Source organism: Canis lupus, chromosome 21, assembly GCF_011100685.1.
Source record: "Canis lupus familiaris isolate Mischka breed German Shepherd chromosome 21, alternate assembly UU_Cfam_GSD_1.0, whole genome shotgun sequence".
Taxonomy (NCBI): domain Eukaryota; kingdom Metazoa; phylum Chordata; class Mammalia; order Carnivora; family Canidae; genus Canis; species Canis lupus.
Genome location: NC_049242.1, coordinates 6,293,890 through 6,321,123, shown reverse-complemented (window position 1 = coordinate 6,321,123; position 27,234 = coordinate 6,293,890). Strand labels below are relative to the sequence as shown.

Genomic DNA, 27,234 nt, shown 5'->3' with positions numbered 1-27,234 from the left:
TAGTGTAAGTTATATATATCTTGATTGGTAGAATAAGTCATCCGCAAGTGAACTTGGTTGCTGTAAGGGTGTTCATATTCCTTAGAACCCCTGGTTCCTTGAATACCAGGACGATGCAATATGCCATGTGATTCCCCAAATATGACACATCTATGTAATCTATTCCTTCTCTACAGCTGGAGCTGTATTATGGCAGTTTAGGCGGCGTCAAGGCATGACCAGGGTTTTTCTGAATTTGTATTCCTAGATCTAGTCCCACTGCCAGCAATGACCCTAGAGATGTTGACTAGAGGTCTGGGTATGATTCGGCTGCAGGAAATGGGCAGGCATCTGCTGTGGATAATCAGAAGTGTGGTTTCATCACAAGCGTGGCGGGGGCGGGGTGGGGAGGAGGCAGGTGTATGAAGGGCAGGGGCTCCACTGGCACGCTGGGCAGAGAAGCAGATATGCAAACCAAAGTGGGAGTGTAAGTGGGAGAATCTCAGCAAGTTAGACTGGAGTAGAAGGTCAGAATGGGGCCAAGAAGCAGAGGCAGATGAGGTGTGGTTTTTAGGTGGAGAAATTGCCACAGAAGCAGAGGAGGTGGGTGAGGTGGCGAAGAGAATACTTTTCCAAAGGAACACATTAAACTGGGATATGTTGGACAAATAGATATGGAGTGTTTATACCTTGTGACAGTTGCTGTACAACCGATGACAAATAAGTAGGATCTCTGCTCTCAGGTACATAAACTATGAACTCAACTCTAACGTATTAACAGACACAATACAGTACAGTGTGATACATGCTGCATGGAGGAAGTGCAGGGAAGTGTGTGGGGAACACATAACCACCCCTAAAATGAGATGGAAAGGACAAGTTGTAGTTAGCAAGGTGAGTCAGGAGGAACAACCTTGCTCGAGCTCTAGAATGGCTGGATGAACATACAAAAGATCAAAGCAGGCAGCTCACACAGAGATTGTAAATACTCTGCTATCGTTGGGCATTCTACCTGAAGCAGTTCAGACTTTTTCCTGGAAATAACGAGTCACTGGAATATATTAATCAAGGAGCAACACGATCAGATGTGTGTTTTAGAAATATCACTACCACAAAGTGTGGACACTAGGTGGGAGGAAAGGCAGGCCAGGGACCCACTGGTGTAACTCAGTGGGAGATGATAGTGGCCGAACTGAGAGCAGAGAGAAACAAATGTATTCTTGAGACATCTGAGAGTTAGAATGGACGAAGCATGGTGATTGATCAGATGTGTGATGTGATCAAACAATCCAGGATGGCCTGTTTCTGGCTCAGGCAGCTGGGCAGATGGTTTGCTTTAGAGGCAGCTCTGAAAAGACAGGAGGTCATGTCAATTTAAGGAGACTTCTGGTTGTCGAGGAGCCAAAGAGCTAACCTCCTCAAGTCCAAAGGTCCATTGGTTCCCATATCCTTCTTTCAGGGCAGGCAGGTCTCCTTTGCCAGCTTATCAGTATCTGATATCTGATGAGGGTCCTTGCATACTCCGGTGATTATTGTTTGTGCATCCACTCAATGAAGCGATATTTATGAAAGATCATTGTGTATCCACAGTATCTTGGTATTCCATTGACCCTGGTGTCCAACGATGAGGTGGTTTAGTTCTTCTATTTTTTTCTATGTAATTTTTAGCTTTATCAAAGTTTAGTTGACAAATAATATTCTAAGAAATTTAATACACAAACCTTGGCGATTTGTGTGTACATTGTAAAATGATTCTTCCCATCTCGTTTGCTTATCCATCACCTCACCTCACATATTTACCTTTTTTTCTTATGATGAGAGCATTTAAATTCTACTCTTTTAACAAATTTCACTTACACAATACGATGTTATCAATGAGAGTCACTGTGCTGTGCATTAGACCTGCAGACACTATTCATCTTACAACTGGAAGTTTGTACCCTTTTACCAACCTCTCCCTACTTTCTCTACCTCCACCCTGGAAGCCACTTTTCTATTCTTTTTCTAGGAGTTCTACTTTTTAGATTCTACACCAAGTGATATCATGCAGAATTTGTCTCTCTCTTCAGCTTATTTCACTTAGCAAAGCGCCCTCCGGATTTACCATGTGTGTGTGTGTGTGTGTGTGTGTAAATAAAACATATTTACCCAGGGGCACCTGGGCAGCACAGTCAGCTAAGTGTCTGACTCTTGGTTTCAGCTCAGGTTGTGACTTCATGGTCTCAGGATGCAGCTCCACGTAGGGCTCCGCACTCAGCTCAGAAGTCTGCTGGAGATTCTCTCTCCCACTCTCTCTGCCCTTCCCCCCTGCACATTCTCCCTCTCTCTCTCTCTCTCTCTCAGATAAATAAATAAATCTTAAAAAAAAAACATTATTCATCCATCAATAAGACACATTGTTTCCATCTGTTGGCTATTATAAATAATGATTCAGTGAACATGTGAATACAGAAGTTCTTGAAAAAGTGCTTTTCAAAGTCAAATTTACAACTGTAGGATTTCATCAGGCTTTCCCACTCATGCCACCCCACTTTATCCTTTAGAGAAAGTATTTCTTCGCACCTCATTCCCAAGGTGGCATAATTTTGACTTTTTAGTTTTTTCTTCATGGACTTAGTCTTTGAGAGAATTTAGCCTTGGATAGAGGTTCAACACTTTATAGAAACCTTGAATAAGTTATGGCCAGAGTTCTGGAAAAGGTTTTCTAGGCTCCACACTTTTGCGAGCAACTCTAAGCCTTCCCATGACCCAAGTGATGGTGTTAGAGTGTCAGTAACAGATGTGATTGCTCGAAGTCTTCCTTGAAATACTTAACATTTGATGCCTTTTCATTTCACATTTTGTGTGTGGCTTTCCCAAGTTGGGGTGTGAAATTCAAACACCAGAGGAACTGGCAGGGTTTGTAGGTCGAATAAAACAATGGGAACCTATGTAGTTCAGATTAAGAAAATAAATGCATGGATGTGAGAATCTAGCCTCACACATCGAGAAGAGACCATCTTACAAATCTGGCTCCTGGGGGCCAGGGGCTGCCTAAGCCCCTAGGCCAAGAGGGATGGGGAAAAACATTGTCTAATTAATCAGTAAAGCTCTATTTTTTGCCAAAGAAAGATATTAGAATCTCTGACTCACTTCTCAAAGATACTGCAAAGATTAATGAAATGGTTTTGAATAATCATTCTACTGCAAATAAATGTTGCTTTTTAAGGATGTAGTATTATTGTTAATAACACTAAAATACAAGATCTTGAATACTTAGATTGTTGGATTAAATGGTGATGCCAGAGTGATCATGGCTCAGGATTAGATTTCCATTCCAGACATGTTTTTAGTTTTGCACAGAGAGCATGTCTTGTTCTGATGGCAGACTATCTGTAGCCTTGATCAGCCACCTCTCACCTGTTCAGGCTGATGTCTCAGTTTGCTAATGGATACATAATACAGCTTTCTCCACCCACTCATGTGGGTGGATAGGTTGCCTTTGTATGTAAAGCATATTATTATAGGCTGCAAGTCTTGGGAGACTGATCAAGCCTTTGACAACATCTGGTGCTAATTCCTTCATTTACAGTTGAGGAAATTAAGCCAGAGAGAGTAAGTGTTTTGCCCCAAATCACCTAGTGGTGCCAGCTCAAGGGCTAAAATCTGGATTTATTGCTAAATCCAATGTTTTCACTATGGCATTGTGCTATATCCCCTCTGGTCTAGGATTCCCTTATAAAACTTTTGGGGGCTTGGATTGAGAACAAATCCTCAGTGAGCCAGTGCCCAGTAAAGTATAATACAATCTTTCGTACCTCCTGGTGTTCTATTAGAGATTTTTGGTTATTTGTTGCAATTCCTGAGAGTACCAGACTCCTCTAGTCGACAGCCAAAAGGCAACAAGTCAATGTGCCATGTCTGCAGTCAGGCAGGCAGTGCAAGAACCTGCAGGGCAGCATTCTAGAGACCATATCAAGCCAGCTGGTCTGATTACAATTAATGATAATCAGTGCCTACCCTAATTAGGCTTATAGGATTTCTGCCCTGGTAGAGATCCCACTTGCTGCATTCCTAGATTAAGTCCATCAGTCATGTTCAATTATTCAGCCATGTCCATTTGAGAACCTGCTACATGCAGAGCTTTATGCAAATCTCATTGAAATGTAAGCGAAAGATTGGTGGCAACTTGTAATTTTTCCAGATATAAGGAGAGATTCCCCAGGCTGGACTTCACAGAGGCAGCCAGTGTGGAGACCTTTTTTTTTTTTTTTAAGATTTTATTTATTTATTCATGAGAGACACACACACACACACACAGAGAGAAAGAGAGAGAGAGAGGCAGAGACACAGGCAGAGGGAGAAGCAGGCTCCACACAGGGAGCCTGACGTGGGACTCGATCCTGGGTCCCCAGGATCATGCCCCGGGCCGAAGGCAGCACTAAACCACCAAGCCACCTGGGCTGCCCATGAGGAGACCTTTTTATGAAAGCCAAGGTCTCATGGCATGTGACTTTCTCTCATGGTTTCCAAAGGGGAAATGGAAAACTAACCTCCATGGTCCTCTTTGGCTCTGGTATTTTTCTTTCAAATAATATTTATTATATACCTTTTTCAGACTATAAGAGTAAAGCATGTTTATTGTAGGAAATGCAGAAAATTACAAAGAAAATAAAAAGCACTCATAATTCCAATACCGTTCATAGTTACTTTCATTTTCTTCTTTCTTTTTTTTTTAAGATTTTATTTATTTGTTTGAGAGAGAGAGAGCAGGGGGGAAAGGCAGAAGGAGAGAGGGAGAAGATGACTCCCCATTGAGCAGGGAGCCCAACACAGGGCTCGATCCCAGGACCTTGGGATCATGGCTTGAGCCAAAGGCAGACGCTTAACTGACTGAGCCACCCAGATGCCCCCACCCCGTTTTCTAGTCCAAAATTTTCCAAACTGTGTTTTAGGCATATATAGAAGCATATACCTATTCATTTTCATGAACCTAAGATTCTACTGTATCCTACTCTAAAATTCTAGACGTCTGTAAAACATGCAGAACTCAGCACAGTTCTTTGCTCAAAGCCTGGCATGTGGTAGTTTTGTTAACTGAATGGGGAGGGAAACCATGATGCATGGACTTGACCAGCCTCATTGGAAGATCTCACACTCAGGGCATGCCCAAATCTTGACAACAATCTTTTGCAAATCTAAGAAACATAATGAACATTTCCTCAACAGAAAGCTTCTCCTTCCCAGAAGAGCATCAATAATAATTCATCTCCCCCTTTTTTTGTGCTCATTATTTATTTCAGGAGATTCTGTTTGATCTGAGAGCTGCATGTGCAAGAGAGCTGCTGGAAGCATGGACCTCAGTGAAAAATGGCCCTTGGAAGAAGGAACCTGGTTGTCCCATGCTGGAATTCATCACTTTGCCAACACCAGAGGAGGTATGGCTGCTTTGATGTCCTTGATATACGGGGTACTCTTTAACTCCTGCACTCACTGCGTCAACCTAGCTATACTTAGGACGTGCCCGGTGCTATTTGTCTGTTCAAAAGCAGCCAGGTGGAGAGGGGAGGAAGGCACTTTGGAGTCAGGCAGATCTGGGTTCAGATCCTGGATTTCTTACTTATAAGCTACATGGCCTGAGAAAGTTTGTCATTTTCTCGGCCTGAGAAAGTTTGTCATTTTCTCAGCTCTAACGTGAGATAGGAATGCCTACTTCATAGGCCTCCGATAAGGACCGTGAGTAATGCAAGCTGTCGTTTACTGGGCCCTTTCCCTATCCAGGTAGGAAATTAGTCATATACCTCCCAGCACCTAACATGTCTAAGGCACTGTATTCCTGCTTATCTTTTTTTTTTTTAAGATTTATTTATTTATTTAGAGAGAAGTGTATATGTGTGTATGTGTATGTGTATGTGTGTGCGCACACACACATGAATGAGGGGAGGAGCAAAGAGAGAGGGAGAGAGAGAATCTCAAGCAGACTCCATGCTGAGTGTGGAGCCATATACGGGGCTCAAAGTCAGGCCCCTGAGATCATGACCTGAGCTGAAATCGTGAATGGGATGCTTCTAGCTGAGCCACCCCAGCAACCCTGTGTTCCTGCTTGTCTCCTCTCCTTTCAACAGCCCTGCAAAAACTGGCATTGAGATTACAGCTGGTATAAACAGAGTAGGTCAGCTCACCTTCCCTTCTTTTTCCCTGCCTGGCATCTAATTAACAGAGCTCAGCATTAAGCGATAGTGATGTTGTAACTTTCCTGGTGTGGAATACACAAATGTAAGAACCATCACCCTCATACAGAGCTGTGGGCCTCTTTCTGGTCTAAGTGTCCACGGCCACCACCATCCCCCAAATCTAATGGAGATTTACTTTGGCGATAGGAGCCACTCTGTGGCTAGGGCAACAAAGGCCACTGAGGTTAATGCGTTCACATGCAGTTTCTAGTAAGGTTATGCCTCCTCATTGTTGTTCATTCCTTCATTTCTTTGTTCATTCGACCAATATTGAACATCTCACCACATCCCAAGCCCTTGGGAGCACAAGAGAACAAGATAGGCATGGAGCTCACTAGGCCACAATCTGCTGTGCCCCATCTCTAAAGTGGGGGTAACTTACGCAGCACTGCACCAGAGTACTCTTCCAGCCAAGGCTATGGCACACAATGGGAGACTGCCCACGGAGAAGGGCAATATTTTGAGAACACTTGGATGAGTTCAGCCAAAAGCCAACAGCTGTTTTCTCCTGACTCTGGCTACCCTGCCTCCCCTAGCCACTTTTTAGAAGTTCTTATGCCAGTAACTCCTCACAGCCCATCGTATATAGTCGAATCTCCTTAGCACCTTAGCTCAATACACAACCCTTCCTCATCAGACCTCTGCCTGCCTCTCTAGACTTATCCCCTGCTGTTCATGACTAAAAACAAACCCCCTCCACTGCCGTACTGACCAGCCTCTGGATCCTTGGATACATCCTGCTCTTGCACACTGAGAGCCTCTGCATAGACAGTTCCTACTATTTGCCTTCTGCTCAACAGGTCTCCACTCATCTCTGAACTTCAGTTGATGTCATCTATTCCGAGGCCTCTTCCTGCCGCCACCCACCCATATCACCCTTGGTCCAAATGAGGGGCCCAACCTCTGCGCTGCATAGATTCCTGTGTCACAGCGCCTACTACACTGTGTTGTGACTGTCCCTAACCTGGACAGCCTGTGGGCTTCCGAGGCAGTCTTGTTTTAGTCACCACTGCATCCCTTTCGAAAGCAGCCTAGCAAATAGTTGATGCATGTATATTTACCAGCTGGCTGTCTGGGTGGCTCCATGGGTGAAGCATGGGTAGGACCACACCCTCTGGGTATGTCTGAGAGCCATTGTGGACTATGGCAACCCAACTGGACTGTGTACAAATGCCCCTGGCGCCACTGCGTCACTTCACGGGACTTTCAGCACACCCATAGCATTTCCTTCCCTGCTCCAGGCTTATTTGCCAAAATCTGCAAGCAGAGGAGAGGAAGGAAGTAGGTGTGCTTGGTCTGATGGTGCTTTTGTAACCTAGGCAATAGAATCACCCATCATAGAATTTTAGAAACCTTCGAGATCATTGTGACAGACAGATGTCTAAAAACTGCGTGTTGTGACCAACTCCACAAATTACCACATCCCTCCATGAGTTCACTCGGTTTTGTATCTACAGTCTTTGGGGCATGGCTTGCTAGTAGTAAGGGGAACCAGACCTGTGTCTTAGACCTGCCTGATGGGGAGTCACTGTTCTCAGGTAAGTGATAAGCTTCGGGGGCTGATGAAGGAGCTTAGCTCTAGTGGGCAACATATACCATGATATGTGGTCTTGGTCCAGACGATCAGATCAGTATGTGATAATGGAGGTGGAGACACAGTATGGTAGTGCTGTGTATGTGGGTGAAGCCCGGTGATGAAGAATCTAACTTGCTGAAATTTGGAAATCCTTATAGGCAGCTGCTTTTAGAGCCCTGGGCTGGGGTTCAGGTAAAGGGCTCGGGCCCTAAGAGGAAACTGAACTCAGAAATAAAGTGGAAACCCTGCTGTGTCAAAGCTAAGTCAGAATTGGAGTAATCACCAAAACAAAAACCAAACCAAATCAAAACACAAAACCTGTCATTCATTAGGTTTATACATTGCATCAGACATTATGCCAAGCCTTTTTTGTATAGATATAGATGATCTCGATTCATTCGCACAGCCTTATTCTCATTTTATGAATGAAGAAACAGAGCCTGAAGACTCTGACAAGAGGCTCGCACAAAGTCATTCAGCTGGTAAATGGCAGAGTGGTATTTGAACTTAGATCTGCCTGAACCCAAGCCACTGTAGACTGTTGCCCCTCGCTTTATCCTCCAATATTCCCTACTCTGCCTCCTTGGTTTAAGGCTCCAGTGGGCCAGTTACAGATTTTTATTGCTGGTTATTTCATTGTCATGATGGAAAAGAGCACTGGCTCTGAGCGGGGCCAGAAAACCAGCAGCGCTGTTGCCATGTGTGGTTTATCATCCAAGACCCTCCTATGGCCACTTCAGCTAATGCATTGCCAAGGCAATGATCCACCTGCTTCCAAGCATCTTTCCTCTATGCCCTAGACCCTGTCCTACCTCTCCCACCACTGGTTGGTACCAGCAGCTCCATTTCTGGGACTGAATGTGGGCTAACAGAGTTTCCATTTTTAGTGAAGTACCAGGGAAAGTCCTGGAAGTGTCCAAGCCTTGGGGTTTTGTTCTTGGCTTCATGGAGTCCTCTGAGAACTGTGTTATCTGCCAGGGAGGCTCAGTCATCCTGGTGAGTCATCGGCCTTGAGGCAGGGCCAGATCCACGCAACATCTGCCTCTGTGTTATCCTCAGAGCATCTCGGGCTGCCATTAGAGCGGGACAGCCTCCAGGAAGCTGGCAAGGAGAACCCAGGATGTCTGGGGGTGAAGTGGAGTTTCAGGAGGAAAGTCCCTCTGCCACTCTGGCTTCCTACACTCCTAAAAACACCCTCCGGGACCTGGGCGGGTGATTTTTCAAATTTATTTTAAAGATCTGGAACCCATGTTCCAAATGAAATTGTCTGCAGTGCCTGACACATAAAATAGAAGGGGCCAGTGTTTGGCCAGAGCTGTTTCTGACTGTTTCATCACAAACTGATTTGGCTGCTCCTTCGATTTGCCAGCTGGCTGTGTGGGGATTTGGTACTGGAGGGGTGGCCTCCACAGCCTTTCTTAGTGGATCTCTAAAACACTTGTCCCTGTTACAGAAGTGCTCGCTCAGCTCTCTGAGAATCCCTCTCTGTCATCCATTCTTCCCAGGGGGACTCAGCCTGCCTACGCTCCTCATTCAGAGACAGGCAGGAAGTTCAGGACCTGGCAGGAGAGGCCAGGTGTGTGGGAGAAATGCAGTGGGGCTGCCCCCACTATAGGTATAAAAACATGAAGAAGCAGATTTCTCTTCTGGTCCCCCTCAAGGTGAGGAAGGAAAGGAGGAACTTCTGGGGGCGGCATGGGTACTGAGGGCTGCTGCCGACGTTGTTTGATTTCACATAAATTCTCTCTGAAATCTTATCAAGGTGTTATTATATATCTCCATTTTGCAGCTGAGGAACTGAGTCTTGGGGAGGCAAGCTCATACAGCAAATGCCAGCACAGTTCACATTTGAAATCAGGTCTTTCCATTGCCAGGCTATGCCATGTCCATGTTACTTCTTTGTCTGTTGGCCTTTCTTTCCTCCTTCCTTCCTTCCTTCCTTCCTTCCTTCCTTCCTTCCTTCCTTCCTTCCTTCCTTCCTTTCTTTCTTCTTTCCTTCCTTCTTTCTTTCTCTTTCTTTTTTCTTTCTTTCTTTCTTTCTTTCTTTCTTTCTTTCTTTCTTTCTTTCTTTCTTTCTTTCTTTCTTTCCTTCCTTCCTTTTTCTTTCTTTCTTTCTTTCTTTCTTTCTTTCTTTCTTTCTTTCTTTCTTTCTTTCTTTCTTTCTAGATTTATTTATTTATTTGAGAGAAAGAGAGAGAGAGACAGTGGAGAGAGGGGCAGAGAGAGAATCTTTAAGCAGATTCCCTGCAGAGCGTGGAGCCGGATCCAGGGGTTGATCCCACAACCCTGAGATCATAACCTGAGCCGAAACCAAGAGTTGATCGCCTAACCGGCTGAGCCACCCAGGCTCTCCTGTCTGTTGGTAAGACATTCTGGGCATCTCCACCTTTTCAGTGAGGCTTGATTCTTTTTTGCCCATTCCTTTTGCATGTGGTATGGTAAAAAGACTAACACAATAGAATCTGTTATCCTCAATCCTCTCTATTGGCATTTGTTTTAATAAATTCCATAAATGTCTTTTTATTTTACATTTTACAGAGGAGCTCATGGTGTAGGGAGGAGTGGAGACTCACCAAAGACTAGCAGTAAAACGAGGGCTGGCACCCTGGTCTCTGCTGCTCCTTCCAGCACCTATGCTATGTTGACTGCTAGAACCATATCTTCTTGGAAAAATCATTCCAATGTGAAAGAAGAGAGGCCCCGTGCAGCCCAAAAGGATTATTTGCAGTCTCTGAAAGAAGAGAGTTCCGTTCGGGTCTCAGTCCAGGAACTCAGGTGGAAAATTCTAGGTGGGGCAGGTTTTGCATCTCAGCAGAGACTCATATGCATCCAACAAATTTCTTTTTTAATGGTTTGGTCACAGACTTCAATTGCAGCAAAGATGGTTTTTTTCTCCCCTTAATCTTAACACAGGATATTTTGTCTGATTTCACTCTATAGAAACTGAGTTCGAGTTGGAAGTATACGATTTCCCCCCACAGGGACTTTTCTGCGTGTATTTTTGGAATGGTTCTTTATTCTGATTCATGTCCACATACACCTTCCAGTAGCTTCTTGGCTCAGCCTGAGTTTATTTCCTTTGATATGATGTTGAGTGAAGAATCTTTTAAATCTTCATCTCTGTTCCATACTTAGTAATAGGAATCCTGGAGGGGCGGATGGATACAATTTGTTTATGTATTTCCTGAAACACTTCCATCTTGTTAGTAGTGCCTAGTGCATTGGTATTTGGGTATTTTTTAGAGAACGTAGTTAACATTTTTACCAAAATGAATCCTTGACTTCCTGTAGACTCAGTATCGTATCATCTCTTGGCTTGTGTTGTTTTTGCTAAGGATAATGACTTTTTCTCAGGTGCAAGATAGTTAACTACTCTTTCCATGCAACCCATATGTTTTTTTCTTCTGGAAGGTATAAAACAGTTAAAACTCTTAAAACACTGAAAACAGTTGTCTGAGGTTTGGATTCTCATTTAAGGGAACTAAAGCAACTATGTTTTCTTCTTCTGTCTCATTGAGAATTATAAAGAAGTTGGCTTGTGCTTAAAATAGATATGTATTTATACACATACACGTATATTAAAGATATACACATGTATTAAACTCTAGGAGGAGGGAAGATGTCCTTCGGGCCCTGGAGTTCTGCTCTGGAGCTAATGCTGTGACCAATTAAGTGCAAACTTCCTTCTGATGAAAGCTTATGGGTGGGCATACCTACATTTGTCCTTGGTTGGCCTATCCTAAGAGGATGCAGATAAGAGACTGGATAACAGAAGAGAGTCCTGCTGTGCTCAGGCAGCCTCAGCCCCAGTGTTCCCTCCTAAATCAGTCCTGCCCACGCTCCCTAGGGAGCAGGGGGGAGGAAGGGCAGGCATTGCTTCTCTGCTGCTCTGCTGTGAACTAGCAGAGGGCCTCCAGGAGACAGAAGGCTACCTGCCGAGAAGATGAGCAGAGGGCAATGCCAGGGAGGAGAGGAAGGCAGAGAGAGGGCTCAACCCCTTTCTTTATGTCTTTCATGCTTGAAATCGGTGTCCTTCCAGGGGCCGGGGTTGGGAAGGATGTGCACAAATCCCAGCGGCCTCTGGCTATCATTCAAACTTGTTATAGAATAAAGGGAATTGATAACACACTTTAGCTGTAAATAAGTCTCCCTGTGTGGCATTAGGCCCTAGCCCGTTTCTTGGAGGAAGAAGCTATACCTGTATGAGACACTCATCTCCTCCTCTTCTCCAATGACCAAGGAGTTGTATAGCCCCTGGGGACCCCAGAGTCAGAGCAGCCTATAAAGGCTGGCTGGAGACAGCCACGGGGGCCCACTCTCTGGCCTTCCCCCCCAAGTAGAGCCTGTGGCCAAGGCGAGCCCTGGCACCTGTGCAGCAGAGTTGGCCAGAGGATGATGGCATTCCCAGAGTGCAGCAGGCATAGCCTGGCCACGATGCAGCCCCCGCCCACTCAGCAGGGTACTAGTGATGGGCCTTGTGCTCAGAGCACTATTCTAGCCACCCCAAAAGCATCTGCTCTTGGTTCAAGAGATGGAGCTAAGAATTCCTTTGATCCTAGAGTTAGAGCCAATGTTACTATATGATCATACTTCATTCACCAAGGAGTGAGGCTGGAGCTTTCCAGATAACTGAAGTAGGATCCTTCCAAAGTCTACATTTTGTTCAAAATTGTCCTGTTTTCTACTAGTAGATAGGACATTTTCTCTGTGTTTTTTGCCCACTCTCTTGCCCTACTAAAAAGAAAATAGTCACACCCCAGTTTATGATTGGAGTTGGACCAACACTTCATTTAGAAATGTATTGCCTTTAATCTGGAAGCTGTAGTATGATAGTAACTTGTTTAAACAATTCCTATATGCATTTGAATATGCCTAAAAAATTCTCTCCCAGGACACACAGGAAGCTGTGGATGGTATTTCAGTCTGGGGATGGAGACTGGGATAGGAAAGAGGAATTCATTTTTTTAGTTTATACTCACCTGTACTAAATTTTTCCTTTACCTTGAACATATATTATTTGTCTATATAATAACAATTGATTTATATATATGAACGTACATACAAATGAATATTAAAGCTAGGGGATGGTTTTCCAGGCTAGCTCCCCACACCTATTCAACTCATGATGTAGCAAGCAATAGTAAGAGTGGACATTAGATCTTAGCCCCTTGTGTAATCTGTTTCAATAGAAAACCTGAGTCCCAGAAATAGTTCACCTTGAGCCCCAGAAATATTTCCTCCTTGCCACTTTTTCCCCACGTGTCCCACTCTCTAATAAATGTTGCCCCAGAAATAGGAGGAAGAACTCCTCCTTCTTGTCTGCAGATGCCATGGTGCAGGAAGATTGCTCTCTTCTAGGACAGTCAAAAGAGGGGACTCCGGCATGGTCAGGCCCTCTATGTTGGAGAGAAAGGCACATTCATAAGCATCCACCACTGTGTCAGGCACAGTGTGTGCTCTGTCTCAGATTTTACTGTCAGGCTTCTGACAATCCAGTGAAATAAGTTAGGACTCCAAAGTTCTGGGATGTTTACTAACATCTCTGAGAATGCCTTCTAAAAATCGACAGAGCTGAGCCTCCAACTATAAGCTTGTGCACTGTCCTTTACAAATCAGTGACCTTCCAGCAGAACCATTTCTTTATAAGAGAACTATGAAAGTCAAGCATACATAAGTACTTAGGACACTACCTGAGGTTCAGAAAGATCCTCTGTCATCTTTTTAAATCTCTTATTAGATGTGAAGTGACGGGAGGGCAGGAATATGCTCTGGTCACCTTTGCATCTGCAGTGCTTAGCCCAGTCCTGGAAGCACGGTAAAACCCATATATGTTTGAATAAGACGAAATATTGTTTGCTCTGCTCTACTTCCTAAGATAGGAAATTGGAATCATATATATTTAATTTTTTTTCAATGGCAAATATCAAAACAAGAAAAATATTTTCTCACTAATCTTCAGGTGATTAGGAAATTCGGATGTAAGGAAATTTCTTGGCTTATAAGACATCCATTTATAGGAACAAATTGAAGGGGATAGATACCATTGTGAGGTAGAACAGTTTGGCAGGCTCCAGAACCTAATTGCCAAGTAGAACATTTCTTTTGCTTTTCCCCTGGGGAAGCCTTCTCCCAGTTCCATCTAACCCACCTTCAAGCCAACTCTTAGAACACAACTAAAAGTAAGGACAATGTGGCCTTGCCCTTAATTTGAAGCATACTCTGTGGTTAGGGACTCCTTTCAGCAACTCAAAGTTGTTAAAGGAAAGAAAAGAGCCATTTCCTCAGCTGTAAAGGAGTTTGCCATCCAATGATAACTAATATATTACCTAATTTTCACAATGTGACAGTGTCTTTCCTGGGGGCTCTAAGCGCACTAGTTTATTGCACTCTGACCACATAACCTTATGCATTAGGTGTGATTATTATTTCCATTTTTAGAGGAACTAAAGCTTGCAGAAATTAAATTACTAATTAGTAGCAGAGCTGATGTCAGAACCAAGGTCTAGCTGACCCCAAACAAAGCCCTCCGTAGATCATCTCTCTTAGAATGCAAAGACTAATTGCTTCTCAGTAAGGTGGGGAAACAGAGGAGACTAATCTTGCAGATGGTAACCTGAGTCCATTCACACATAGGATCAGTGGATCAAAAGTTGCTATTGGGACAAAGAACTGACATTGGGATTCACAATGGCAAAGGCAGTCTTGACCATGGCAAGAACTACTTTGGAAGAGCAGTGAACTAAAAGCTTGTTTGCCTTTAAGAGCATAAATAAGGCGGGGGGGGGGGGGGGGACACAGTGAGTGTAGATGATTCTTTTGATGATTTTTGTTATAGAGAGTAGCTGAGAATTGGGAGCTGTAGTTGGGGAGGGAGGCGACATTCATCAAGGAAGAGTGAACATAATAGGATGTCTGTATACTGATGGGAATGACCTAGGACAGAGAAAAACAGTAATTTAGGTAGGAAGGGGGAAAGCCACATGAGAGGGGACAGGATCTCCACAATGGAGGAAGTGGCCTTAGATAGAGTAGAGATGGTTCACGCATAGTAACAGGAGAGGAGAAGGAGAAGTAGTGTAGGCAAATGGAGAGGGACTGCTGAGCTGTACATAGGTCCACTTGAGGTCAGCGATCATGAACTGAAAATAAAGCATGATGCTATGCTTCTCCAATCATGTTTAGCCAGGTGCTGACAGATAGAAAGTGGAGAATCAGATTTTATCAGGGTTGGGGTTTTTCCAGGTAATTAGTATGGAGAGAAGAGGTGGGGGGAGATGAATCTGAAGATGTAAGTAGTGCGGAGAGAGGGGGATGGTAAAAGAGAAAAGAAATAATGAACCCAGAAACTAAGGTGGGTAAAGGAGGAAGAGGGGTCATGAGGGGAATAAGGGACAGAGAAAAGGTCATGGGATAAGCAAATCATAGGTGCTGCTAGGGTCAAAGGGACATTGGAGTAAGATAACAGAGTGGACTGGAAAGGTAGGAAGTGGTGGGTGGAGAGTAAAATGCTTCATGTTGAGATTATGGATGGTGTCACTAGGAGAGCAGAGAGCTGGGATAGCTGCAAGAGGTCGAGGAAAGGAGATAGTGTTGAAGAGGTGAGAGACCAGAGTATGAGAAGAATCCCCTTTGTAGATTCAGAAATAAGAAATATCACAAGAATGGGGATCCCTGGGTGGCTAAGCGGTTTGGCGCCTGCCTTCAGCCCCAGGGAGTGATCCTGGAGTTCTGGGATGGAGTCCCACGTTGGGCTCCCTGCATGGAGCCTGCTTCTCCTCTGTCTGTGTCTCTGCCTCTCTCTCTCTGTGTCTCTCATGAGTAAATAAATAAAATCCTTAAAAAAAAAAAAAAAGAAATATCATAAGAATGGAACTGGGGAAAGTGACAGTGATCCAACTGTTACATATCTTCAAGGAATGAGGTGGAATAACCCGAGTCTAGAGATGGCTGCAGTAAGTAGAGGGGGTGGGTAACATGGTCTGTTATATCCAGGGAGAGTCAGGTTACTTTTTCAGAGTAAGAAATTCAAAGAAACAGGGAAAAGGCTGAGGATATGGGGGATTGAGTTGGTGATGAACCATGAATTCCTGAGGGCAAATGGGAAGATTCTAGAGGTGAGAGGAGATGGAGTGACACCTGCAGTCACCCAAGCACATTCACGTCTTGGATTTGGGAGCTCTAAATGTCAGGAGTGGGGAAAAAAGAAGAGCACAGAGAGATAGGCTAGGCATCTCAGGGCTGAAGCCGTGCCCTGCTTCCCTGGCATTCCTCCAGGAGCAACGGCTGGCCATGGTGGCTTCTTTCTGTCCTCCCAGGTAATTTGCAAACCGGAAGCTGACAGTGGAAAACCCAAAGATGGTTAAGTGTTTAGAGAACTGGAGTGCACTGGCACAGATCCCAGGCTGTCAGGCTGCTGCAGCTGGTGATCTGGTCGCTCTGAGACTATGGACGGCTCCTTGGAGGTTGCCCGGACTGTTGACTCCCAGGGTCAGTCTCCAAGGACAAGCATGGAGAAGGGACAACCATTTCCCAAGTTTACTCCTTCCTTCTTCCCTTAACTCTCCCTGGCATCAGAGCACGCTTGCTTGCTCTCTGGAGCACATCCCTAAATCCCAGAGCCATCCCAGGCAGAGCAGTCAGTCAGCCCTGGGGGGAAAATGCAAAATGCATCTGCCCAAGTGTTGAGGCCAGGGGCCCAGAGAAGGAACTTCCCCAATCTAACAGGAATTACTTCAGGACCTGCAACGTGAACTCTCAGACTGTAACTTCTAGATCTGCATCCCATATTTGGGACCACTCCACTCTGCATGTGGTAGTAGAGGCACTGCTCTGCTTCCCTCAGACCGTGCAGACACACCGACACAATCACAGCGCCCTGCGGTCCTGTCCCTACGTCATTTAACTTCAGAGGCTCAGTAGCCCTACCTGTGAAGTGGAGACCCGGTACCTCCACTGTTTGAACCAGGTGGTCTCTGGAGGGGAGGAAATACTGCCTGGACTGCGGCTGGAATTCAGGTTCGACCTGAAGGAAGGGGTTGGGGCGCCAGAAGCTCCTTCTCCGCTGGGAGCAAGACAGATCCGAGCTCTGAAAAGCCTGCATTTCCTCGGAGAAGCCCGGAGCAAAGGACTCCCCGAGCGGGGCAGGGCAGACCTTAGCACAAGGCCGCAGGAATCCTTTGGGAACTGGTTCGGCTCCGGCTTTCAATAAACGGTCGGCGGGGGCGGGAGCGGGGACGCGGGACGGGGGAGGCCCCCCCCCCCCCCCGGGACTGGGAGGCCGCGCGCGCCGCTGCGGGAGAGCGGGCCGCGGTCGCCTAGCAACGGGCGGCGGGGATGCGCGCGGGGAGCTCGGCGCCGCCCCTGCCGCGCCCGCCGGCCCCGGCCCCGGCTCCGGCTCCGGCCCCCGCTCCCGCCCGGCCCCGGCCCCGGCCCCGCAGCCAAACTTCGCGGGTTGGGGGCGCCGGGGCGTCGACGCGAGGCCGGGCGGACGCCGCCATGCGGTCCGCGGGCTGAGGGCGGACGATGAGGTCGCGCCCGCGGAAAGTTGGCGCGCACCTGCCGGGCGGGGACGCGTGGACCCCGGTCCCAGGTCGCCGCGCCCGCTTCCGCGGCCGTTTCTTCCCGCCCTGGACCGGGGTCCCGACGCCCGCCCGGCCCCGGGTTCACGAACTCCGACCTCCGGGAGGGAGAAACCCGCGCTCTCCCCGGGGGCTTGCGCGGTAGCAGACGCCTGATCGCCTGATCGATTTGCCCCGAACCACTGCGACCCCGGTTTTGTTTTCTGCTTCTCTCCTTTCTTCCTGCAGACAGTGAGTTCGTGGAAGCCTCTCCCGCGCCCCACAGCCCGGAGGAGTTAGGTGAGTCCAGCCCCGTCGCCTCCGCCGAGTGCGCCCGGGAACCGCGGGGTTGGGGGCGCCGGGACGCGGTCAGCCGGAGGGCCGGGCCGGGCCGGGCCGGGGGGAGGCGGGGGGGGGGCGAGGGGCACCCCCGGGTTACGTTCCCTGCGCGGCGGGAGCCGGCCTTTTCCCGGCGCGTGTGCTCTGGGGTGGCGGGGAAAGCGCCAGATGTGGCGTGAGGGGGCGCGTGTGCGCGTGTGTCCGGGCCGACGTGCGCCCCGAGGAGCCGGGAGCAGCAGACTTCCCGACCTGGGCCGCTGGAAGCGCGGGACCCGTCCTGCCTGGAAGGACGTCGTGAGGACAGTGCACGGCCCGAATCTGACCAAGCCGAGGGCCCCACAGGCTGCCCCAGTCCCACCTGGCAGCCGCGTTCCTAAGCCCCTGCGTTCTATTCCTCGGTCAGCCCGTAGGTGTCTGGAATGGGGCCTCTCATCCCCTGGTGGTGCCCGCCTGTCCCTGTAAGTACAGATTCGTGGTGGGTGAACTGCGACACTCTTGCCACAGGCAGACCTCCTTGTGCGGAGAGGAGGGAGTTTGCATTGTCAGGATCCCTCTAAATATTCCTGCCGCCCAGTCTCACTCTGGTGGCTCAGTGCTTGGTTTCTTTCTCTTTTTCTTTCCCCACCTCTCTTTCCCGTGTAGTTGAGCCGCTAACAATCTGGGCTGTCAGGTCTGTCCTTGCTGTTCTTTTATCACCAGCTTGAATATCTGGCCTTCCTAGCATGGAATGACAGCTGTTTGAAAACGTTTATCCACAGTAACATTATCCTCAGCCCTGTTTCTGGTCAGCCTCTCCTCCTGGGATCTGCGGCCTCACCACAGCCCACTCCACCTGAAGTAAAATTCCACCTCCGCAACAATGACTTCCGTTCATTTGTGCAAGCCAGGCACCCAAAATAGGTTGGATCAAGGATGTCATTCTGAGGCAGGGGAGAGTACCTTGTTTTGTTCACCAGATGCATTTCTGACCAGTTGGGAGGCAGTCGTGTCTCCATTAATGGCATCATAGATTAAATGCATAAACAAAACTAGCTTTTAAAGGCTCACTATGGTGAATCCTTTTATGAACTGAAAATGACATCCAAACCATAGCTTTGCATGAAGTGTTTTATTAAGAGGGCAGATTCATGGTGATCTGCTCCACTCCTGTGTAATTGTGCATTAATGACACCCCCATTGGCGCTCTACAGTGTGACAGAAGCTATTTGGTTCTGTTAAATTATAGATAAGCATAAGCAGTGGCAGGCTTAGCATTCCTCGCTCTGAGAAACCGCCTGGATCACTCCTAAGTTGTTCGCATTCACAGGGTGTTTGACCTTGTTCATTTCCAGATCTACTTCCAGGAGCAACAGACTGGACAGCCCTCAGTGCCCAGGCACTGATAAAGGGGGTAGCCCTTCATGTTAGGGGTAGGGAATAGAAGGCAACCTTTTTTTCTCTTCGGTTCCCCTGCAGGAAATGCCCAGTTTCTCATGAGGAGATGAGACTGTTAGAGGAACTACTGGACTGTGGAGTTCCCTACTGGGACTCCTGAAATTGCAGGATGACTGAGAATGGGAAACACCAGTCTGAGAACCTGAGACCAGGGTTCTCACTGCTTCCTTGTCCTTAACAGATATGTCAACTAGTCTGTTTTCTCACCTTTGAAGAGTGGGGGTTGTGCCAGGTGACCTCTCAGGTGTCGTCCACTTCCAGCATCCTGAGATGCTGCGAGGAGCACTAAGCCAGAAGAGGTCCATAGCTCTGGGTACTTATTTGTATTCGTGTGCCATACTGTTTGCGTGCATGGTATCTCCAAAGGGTTATTCTCTCCCTGAGAGAGCAGCTCACTGGATGGGACTGCGTTGTCTCCATGCTGCTCAGATCAAAGAGGAAGCTGGCATTTCTCCCTTGGAAAGAGTCATGACAGTTTTTGGTGCTTTTTTCAGAAGCCCAGTGGGAAAAATGCCTCTTACGGCATTTGATGAGCTTGTCAAGCAGCCATTCTTTCTGGCACACAGATGAGCACAGAGTCAACCCCTGGCCAGAATATTAGGGACCTGAAGAACAGGTAGATGGAAGTTATAAAAACTTACTTTGAGGGGCTTTACTTTTTTGGCTCAGTCAGTTAAGTGTCCGACTCTTGGTTTCAGCTCAGATCATGATCTCAGGGTTATGAGACTGAGTCCCGAGTTGGGCTCCCCGCTGATGTGGAGCCTGCTTGGGATTCTGTCTCCCTCTCTCTCTCTGCCCCTTCTTCCCCTCCATTCTCTCTCCCTCTTTAAAAACAAACAAACAAAAACTTAGTTTGAATTCTATCATTGCACTTACTTGTGACCTTGGGCAGGCGACTAAACTGCTCTGAGCCTCAGTTATCTCCTCCACCCAAGGGGAGACCTTGCACAGAAGTTGTAGGCAGTCTATGTAAAGTCCTTGTACCATGTGTTGTGTGTGTAGGTCCTCAGGAAGTGCTTGCTGCTGTTATTTATTATTCTTATTCATTTGAAAGGCACTTATTTCCTGTGTGCGAAGGGTGGGATGGCTCTTATCAATTGTCCCACCTATTAACCAATACCATTTTTATTTCTAGAAATTTCTCTGCAACTTCCCTGGTCTCCAAAAACAGATGCTCATGGATGGTGATTAGGTCAATTGAATTATTTAGTGATTTGTCCCTGAAGCAGCATGTGGAATGGTTTTTCATCTGAGGCCTTTGGTGACAATCCCGCTACTTTCTTGTGTGGCATGATTGGCGGTTGGTATCACCTCCAAATTTTCACTGGCCCTTTAGCAGGTTTATTCTCAGTGTTGTAGCAAGATCATATAATGAAATTAGGTTACAGAAAAAGGGGGTTTTGAAAAGGAAGTAGAAAAAAGAGTCTATCCCTAGATGAGTGGCATGTAGAAGGCTGCCTATGATGGAGAATCCAGAAAGAAGCCCTCTCTCTGTGATGGTGCCATTTTCTGAGGAGGCAAAGCCTATGCCTCTTCACTGCCTTTCTATGGTCCCATCCATGGACATAAGTGCTGGCCATCTGAGCGGGAAAGAATGCCTGGAGAGTTGAGATGAACCCAGATGTGACCATGTCTGTCCCTGTCTAGTAACTTATATCCATTCCCCACTACCTAGAAGATAGATAGTTGGTTAGGCATGGGAGGACCTCCATGATCTGTGCCACCCCCACCCACTATAACTTTCTAGTTATATTTGAACCATAGGGCAGTACTCTCAATTCAGCTCCATTCCCTGTGCCTGCATGCCCTTCCTCCTTCTTCTCCTTTGCCCCTACCCCTCCTTCAACACTAAGCTCATGTGTCATGTCCTCAACCCTGTATATTCAAAGTCCCGAGACCAAGCGTTAACCCTGATCAGTTACATCAGCATTCCTGCAGTGTGGCCCTGAGCATCAGGGTTTTTTTGGTGTATTGCTTTTTCAAAATCACATTTCAGGGGCACCTCAGTAGCTCAGGTGGTTAAGTGTCCGACTTTGGCTTTTAGCTCAGGTCTTAATCTCAGGGTCATGTTGCTGGATGTGGAGCCTACTTAAAAATAATAAAATAAAATAAAATAAAATAAATAAATAAAATAAAATAAAATAATAAAAAAATAAAATAAAATATAAAATAATAAAATTTCAAATGATTCTTATGTGTAGGCGAGGTTGTGAGCTTTTGTATTAGACAGTGGCCACCTCATTCTTTGTAAATCTAACGGCCACATATAGTGCCTGACTTCAGTAAATGCTTGTTGAACAAATGAATGCGGGCCACCCCTGGGATGCTTTGCCTTTTCAGGTACATATCTCTGAGATTGGCCCCTCTGCTTGTTATAAGCAGGCTTTGGGGACTGAATCCATGACCTGTGCCCGGTATCTCTCTCTCTTTTATTCCTTCTTTAGGCTTATCCAGTTTATTTTTTGCCTTTCTTAAAAGTCAAAGTTTTAAAACCATTTTTTAGTGGGGTGCCTGGGTGACTCTGTCAGTTAAGCATCTGCTTTCAGTGTGGGTCATGGTCTGGGGTCCTGGGATCGAGCTCAGCGTCCAGCTCCCTGCTCAGTGGGGAGTGTGCGTCTCCTTCCCATGCCCCTCCCCTCTGCTTGTTTGTCTATCTCTCTCTCTCTCAGGTAAATAAAATCTTTATAAAAAAACATTTTTTTAGTATAAAAGTAACACATGCTTATTTTAGAAAATTTGAACATTGGAAAGAATGGGGGATAGTCCCCTTCCACCATCCAAAAGCAGACAGGAGCCATGTTCCCTTCACTCTTCCTAATCTGTTGCCCTCTGGAGCTGCTTGACCCTCTGGCACACCTCAATAAGCTCGGTTGCTGCTGCTCAGACCCAGTGAACTTCCCTCTGAGTTCCAAAAGGAGTGCTCTGGAAAGTAGCATTCCTGCGAGCCACCAGGGCTAAGTCCACTGAGGGCCGGCCAGTATACTGTGAGAAGGAGTTTGCTTATGCATTTCTGATCTTCCTCATTCAAGCAGGATGTATGGGGTTTATTAGAATAAATGATAACATTTGCATAACTTCTTTAAAATAATAACTTACATGCTTCCCAGCCTACCCCCTTGTCTTCTTTAGATACAAGTTGAGTCTGCAGCGCTGGGTGATATAGTATTTATGTCTATCAAAGTGCAGCAGCTCTTTACGTATAAAATTAGTCAGGATAGGCGAACTGCTGTAACAAACAAACCTGAATGTCAGTGACTTAGTACAATCCAGGCAGTGTTACTTGCTTGTCCTATAGTCTAGAGTTGAGTTGTGTCAATCTGGATGTCACATACTCATTTTTCATATTCCAGAGGTGAGAACTAGTCCTGAGCCTCACCTAGATGGAGGAGGGTGGGAGACATAGTCTACTAATGTGCCAGGAGGGAGAGAACACCCACATTGGTGATCACCAGCAGTCTCTACCAGTCCTATTGCTCAGACCACAATGACGGAGCCCCATCCTGGCCACAGAAGTGCTCAGTCTCCGTTATTATTTAGGATACTGGTTTGTGGCTCAAATGAAAGCTGAAATGACAGTGACTTAAACAAGAAACAAGTTAATTTCTCTTTCACTTAGAGCATGAGCAGTCCAGTGCTGCTGTGGTGGCTTCATTGTGCTCTGATGTCCTGAAATGTGGCTTCCACACGGTCTAGGGTGGCTGCTTCAGCCCCCACCGTCACATTCGCATTCCAGTCCACAGGAAAGACAGAGAAGGAAAACAGAGGGCACAACCCAAAAGCTGGGCACATCATTTCACTATATTCCTTTGGCCTGAACCTTAGGCAGGTGGCCACACCTAGCTCCACGAGGACTGGGAAATTTGGGTGGGAGTAAGGTGGAGTTAACAGGAGAATGATTGGGAAGGATGCAGGCAGAAAGAGGTGCTGGATAATTAGCTTTTAAAGGAAGCCTGTCTTAGTGGTTAAGAACATGGACTTGGAGTTGTACTGTGTGGGCTTTAATTTTATTCTACCTTTTCCTTGCTTCCTGACCTTGCACAAATTACTTAATTTAGATTTCCATTTCCTAATCTCTAAAACCATGTGTCAGCTGTTTTCTGACGCTCTGTCAGGCCCACTCACTCCTTGCCATTCTCCTCTGTGCCCTGGAAAACATACCTTTTGGAATGTGTCATCTGGCTTCCAGTGGGATTGGGCTAGTGAGAGGAACTGGTAGGATATGGGGGCGGGGTGAGGGGAGGCAGTGGAAAGAGAGATGTCAGGGTGCTTTTTCCCTGCCTGGCAGGCTGTGCTGTCCTAGGCCACAGCTCCTCCAGTCACCTTCTCTTACAGCTGGATTCAGATCTTGCTGGATTCTGGAATCTCCTCTCCTGACCTAGGGTGGCAGCAGCTCCCCACTATGGCTGTCCCTACGGGGCTCCTTCACTGCTTGTTTCCCCTTAAGCCTGCTTGGCACACTCTTGTCAGCAGTGCCTTCATTAGACTCTCTTCAGGCACAATCTGGACACACTGTCCATTTCCTGCTAGGGTCCTGGCCGACAGGATGGGGATGGTAATAGTGCTGGCCTCAGCCCACGGGAGTGAGAAATGAATCCATTGTCGGACTAATGCTCAAATGTAGAGACCATTGTGAAACGTTTACTCATTTCATGTCCCTAAGCAAGCGTTCTGATACCTTCAAGCATGGTCAAAACCTTCGGAATGGGGATCCCTGGGTGACGCAGCGGTTTGGCACCTGCCTTTGGCCCAGGGCGTGATCCTGGAGACCGGGATTGAATCCCACATCGGGCTCCCGGTGCATGGAGCCTGCTTCTCCCTCTGCCTGTGTCTCTGCCTCTCTAAATAATATTGTTGCTCATCTGCCCTCCGCCTGCCACGTTAGGAGGATACAGCAATTCTCAAGAGTTGCAAACAAATCTGTTCCAAGACAAATGTATCCTGCAACCAAAGTTTCTTCCTTTCCACTATATGAAGACGAATAAGGAGAAAGATGATGAGCTTATTATTCACCTATTCTTTACTGGGCACTTTAGATATAGAAACCATCTGTCTACCCCAGCTTTCCACTTGGAGTTTGAAGCATGTCACCCACATGGATGCCCTCAAATATATCGACTTCTGAGGATTCGCTGGCTCATATTAATAACAGATCGAGTCTTTCTCTAAGGCTGCCCTCCAATTTTATGTCCAGGAATTCTCAGGAGTGCTTATTTGCACCCACCATCAGTTTTGGCTGCTCTAGCCTTTTGTCAGGGGAGTGGGAATTCAGACACACCTCACTGAGGCCAGCGGACACCCTGTTAACTGCTCCATGTCCTCTATTCCTCAGAAACTGGTGGCCACACAATGCCAGCCATGGCTGGTGATGCCCCTGCTCACACCAGAACCTGGAAGCGTGGCATTCACTTGGGAGCTGGGCTGGTTTCCCCCATCCTACTGTCCTACGTCCTACCATCTGCTGGCTGCAAGGACGAGGATACCACTGTACTTTGTACTCTTCCAGCCTCAGAGTGGGCCTGAGGCCTTCTCATTACCACACAAGCCCAGACCCACCGAGGGTCTGGGATCAGGTTGGCGATCTGCCCCTCGCTGGCTGGCCTCCCAAACAGCCAGGGCCAAGTCACCCCGCCTGCTATCCACCCCAGATCTCTCCACCCTTGGAAGCCTGTCTGTCCTGGCTTCCTCTCACCCCAACCCCAGACACAGCTTCTGAGAGGGAGGGAGTGTTCACTCCCCTGTAGCTTTCTCTCAGGATGACTGACAGCAGGGACATTCAATTCTTGTACAGGAAACCTCGCCCTGCCTCAGGGTGTGGGCTGGCCTCCTGGCTCTCATAGAATAGCCACAGAAGCATTCCCCAGTGGGGTAGTTGCCTGCATCTGGGCAACTCAGATTCTTCCACGATTGATCTGGCTGGGGAGATCAGCTCATTTCATCCTCAGAACAACGCCAGGGAGCAGAAGGAATTAGCGTCACATTATGGAAGAGGAAACAGCGGCTCACACTGGCTGAATTATCTTCCCCAAGTCACACAGCTAGTTAGAGGCAAACCTTAGATTAAAAATATAATCTCTGGCTTCAGAGCCAAACTGTTTCCTGGGGAGGAGACTGTACAAGTTGCCCTCCCCCCCAGGGCGATTTGGTTGCAAGTTGAATGCGATAAATCACGTAAAAGGAACTAGCACAGTAGAGTCTATGGCTGTACATATCTGCCAAATAAATGCATGGATGATGGGTGCTCAAAGCTATATATATATATATATATATATATATACACATTTTTGTTTGTTTGTCTTTAGGCCAACAAACAACGATCACTATGCTCCAGAGGAATTTCCCATAATGGCATCTGAAGCAACAATCAGAAAAATTTCTCCTAGCTTCTTCCTTCATTCACGTCCCGCCCTTATATCCTAGAGTCCCTGTGTCAGGAAACCTCTTATGGTTCCCCTGATGGCACTCCTGCTATTCCTAAAGGAAACTAAACCTTTGCAGCAAGTGATTTGGGACAGGGCAGTAGGAGCTTGGGGAGGAATCTGAGAACGTAACTGAGGACAAGTGGACTCAGGCTCACGTATAAAATTCACTGCCAGGCTCCCGATGTTTGTTTGTGAAATGCTACTGTGCAAGAGATGAAGCTTTATTTCAGGGCATTCTGGTTGGGAGACAGGAGGGAGCAGGAAAGGGAAATGATTAATAAATTCTGGGGGATAAGTGGTTATTTACCTTGGCTAACCAGAAGAGTGAGGAAGCAGATATGGAATAATGGGATAACACACACACACACATACACACACACACACACATACACACACAGGAAAATGGGAAGGGCATTCTGCTTCCAGAGAGATGTTTTTACTAGAAATATATAGGCCGGTGTTGGTTATTCCTGAATGTTAAACACGGTGTGGCTACCTATAAACAATAATATTTCATCAGGGCAGCCCGGGTGGCTCAGCGGTTTAGCGCCGCCTTCAGCCCAGGGCCGGATCCTGGAGACCCAGGATCGAGTCCCGCATCGGGCTCCCTGCATGGAGCCTGCTTCCCCCTCTGCCTGTGTCTCTGCCTCTCTTTCCCTCTCTGTGTGTCTCATGAATAAATAAATAAAATCTTTAAAAAAATAATATTTCATCAATTTTACTGGAATCTAGAAGGTGTTAGTGACCAGCTCGACCTATTCAGGAGTGCTGTGATTATGGTTTCTGGGTCCCGTTCTTCCTGGATCATTCTGGTATGTGTCCTTTCTGTTTGTGCTTTTCTCACATCAGTTTTGCACATTAAAATGGTTTGGTACCTCTTGTACGCTCTTCCTCTCCCCTCCCTCTTCCCCTCTGCCTCTTGCTCTCAGTCTCCCTCCGGGGCCTCATCTATGCCTCTGTTTCCCGATGTCTGTCTCCTCCCCCTTCCTGCCCTCGTTCCCTCCTTTCTTTTCCCATCTGAAGCTGGAATAAGGACAGAAAAAGCAGTGCTTGCCTTCCTAGGGCCCTCTGCCAGAAAATGGAACAGGTCAAATTATAAAAAAGGATAAAAAAAGAACACTCTTTGGCAAAATGGGGGAAACAGATGTTCAGGGGTGGTTTTGTGTGCTGCCTGCTGAAACACACTCGTTACCGGCTCACTAGTTATGGACATTCATCATCATGGCACACATGTGTGGTTATTTTAATGTCAAATATGTGTATATATTTATCTCTGCTTAATTTGCCTCTCCCCGTGGCCTTTGTACCCCCAAATCCACACTTGGCAAGATTACTGACCACCTGGTAGCAAGATTTATTTTCAAACTCAGAGGTTTGGTATTGTTGTTTTTTTTTTTTTTTTTTTTTTTAAACACTGCTGGGAACAGTGGGCATGAGCACCACAGTTGCTTTCAGGTCACTGTTTAATAGTAAATATTTTATGGAAACTTCGGGTTTTTAAGAGAATAGAGAAGGGACTTGTGGGTGCAGAATCTGGTCTGAAATGAACCCTGCAGAAAGTTTGGGACCGAAGAGGAACTAGATGAGGAAGGTCTACCACTGGGATGTGTAACCTGCCAGGGCATTGGTGTTTCTGTCACCCAGAGGTTTGCTATTCACTGGTTGTTAACCAAAAAAAGAAGTCCATTATTGTAGCTTTTGTGGTTGTCCAGCCAGAG

General features: G+C 46.8%; 1 protein-coding gene across 9 annotated transcripts in view; it reads left to right on the top strand.

Annotated features, from left to right (window-relative positions):
- AMOTL1 (angiomotin like 1) overlaps positions 1-27,234 on the top strand; it is a 170,596-nt gene that overhangs the window by 38,233 nt on the left and 105,129 nt on the right. For 5 of the 9 annotated variants that reach the window (XM_038568280.1, XM_038568281.1, XM_038568283.1 and 2 more), the window contains 2 exons: positions 5,262-5,396; positions 17,574-17,624. In XM_038568280.1, coding sequence (XP_038424208.1) covers positions 5,288-5,396; positions 17,574-17,624 — 160 coding nt within the window. In that variant the 5' untranslated portion in view covers positions 5,262-5,287. Of the gene's footprint in view, positions 1-5,261; positions 5,397-7,546; positions 7,730-17,573; positions 17,625-27,234 lie in introns of those variants that run through there. The other 4 variants (XM_038568288.1, XM_038568279.1, XM_038568285.1 and 1 more) reach the window with 3 other exon arrangements.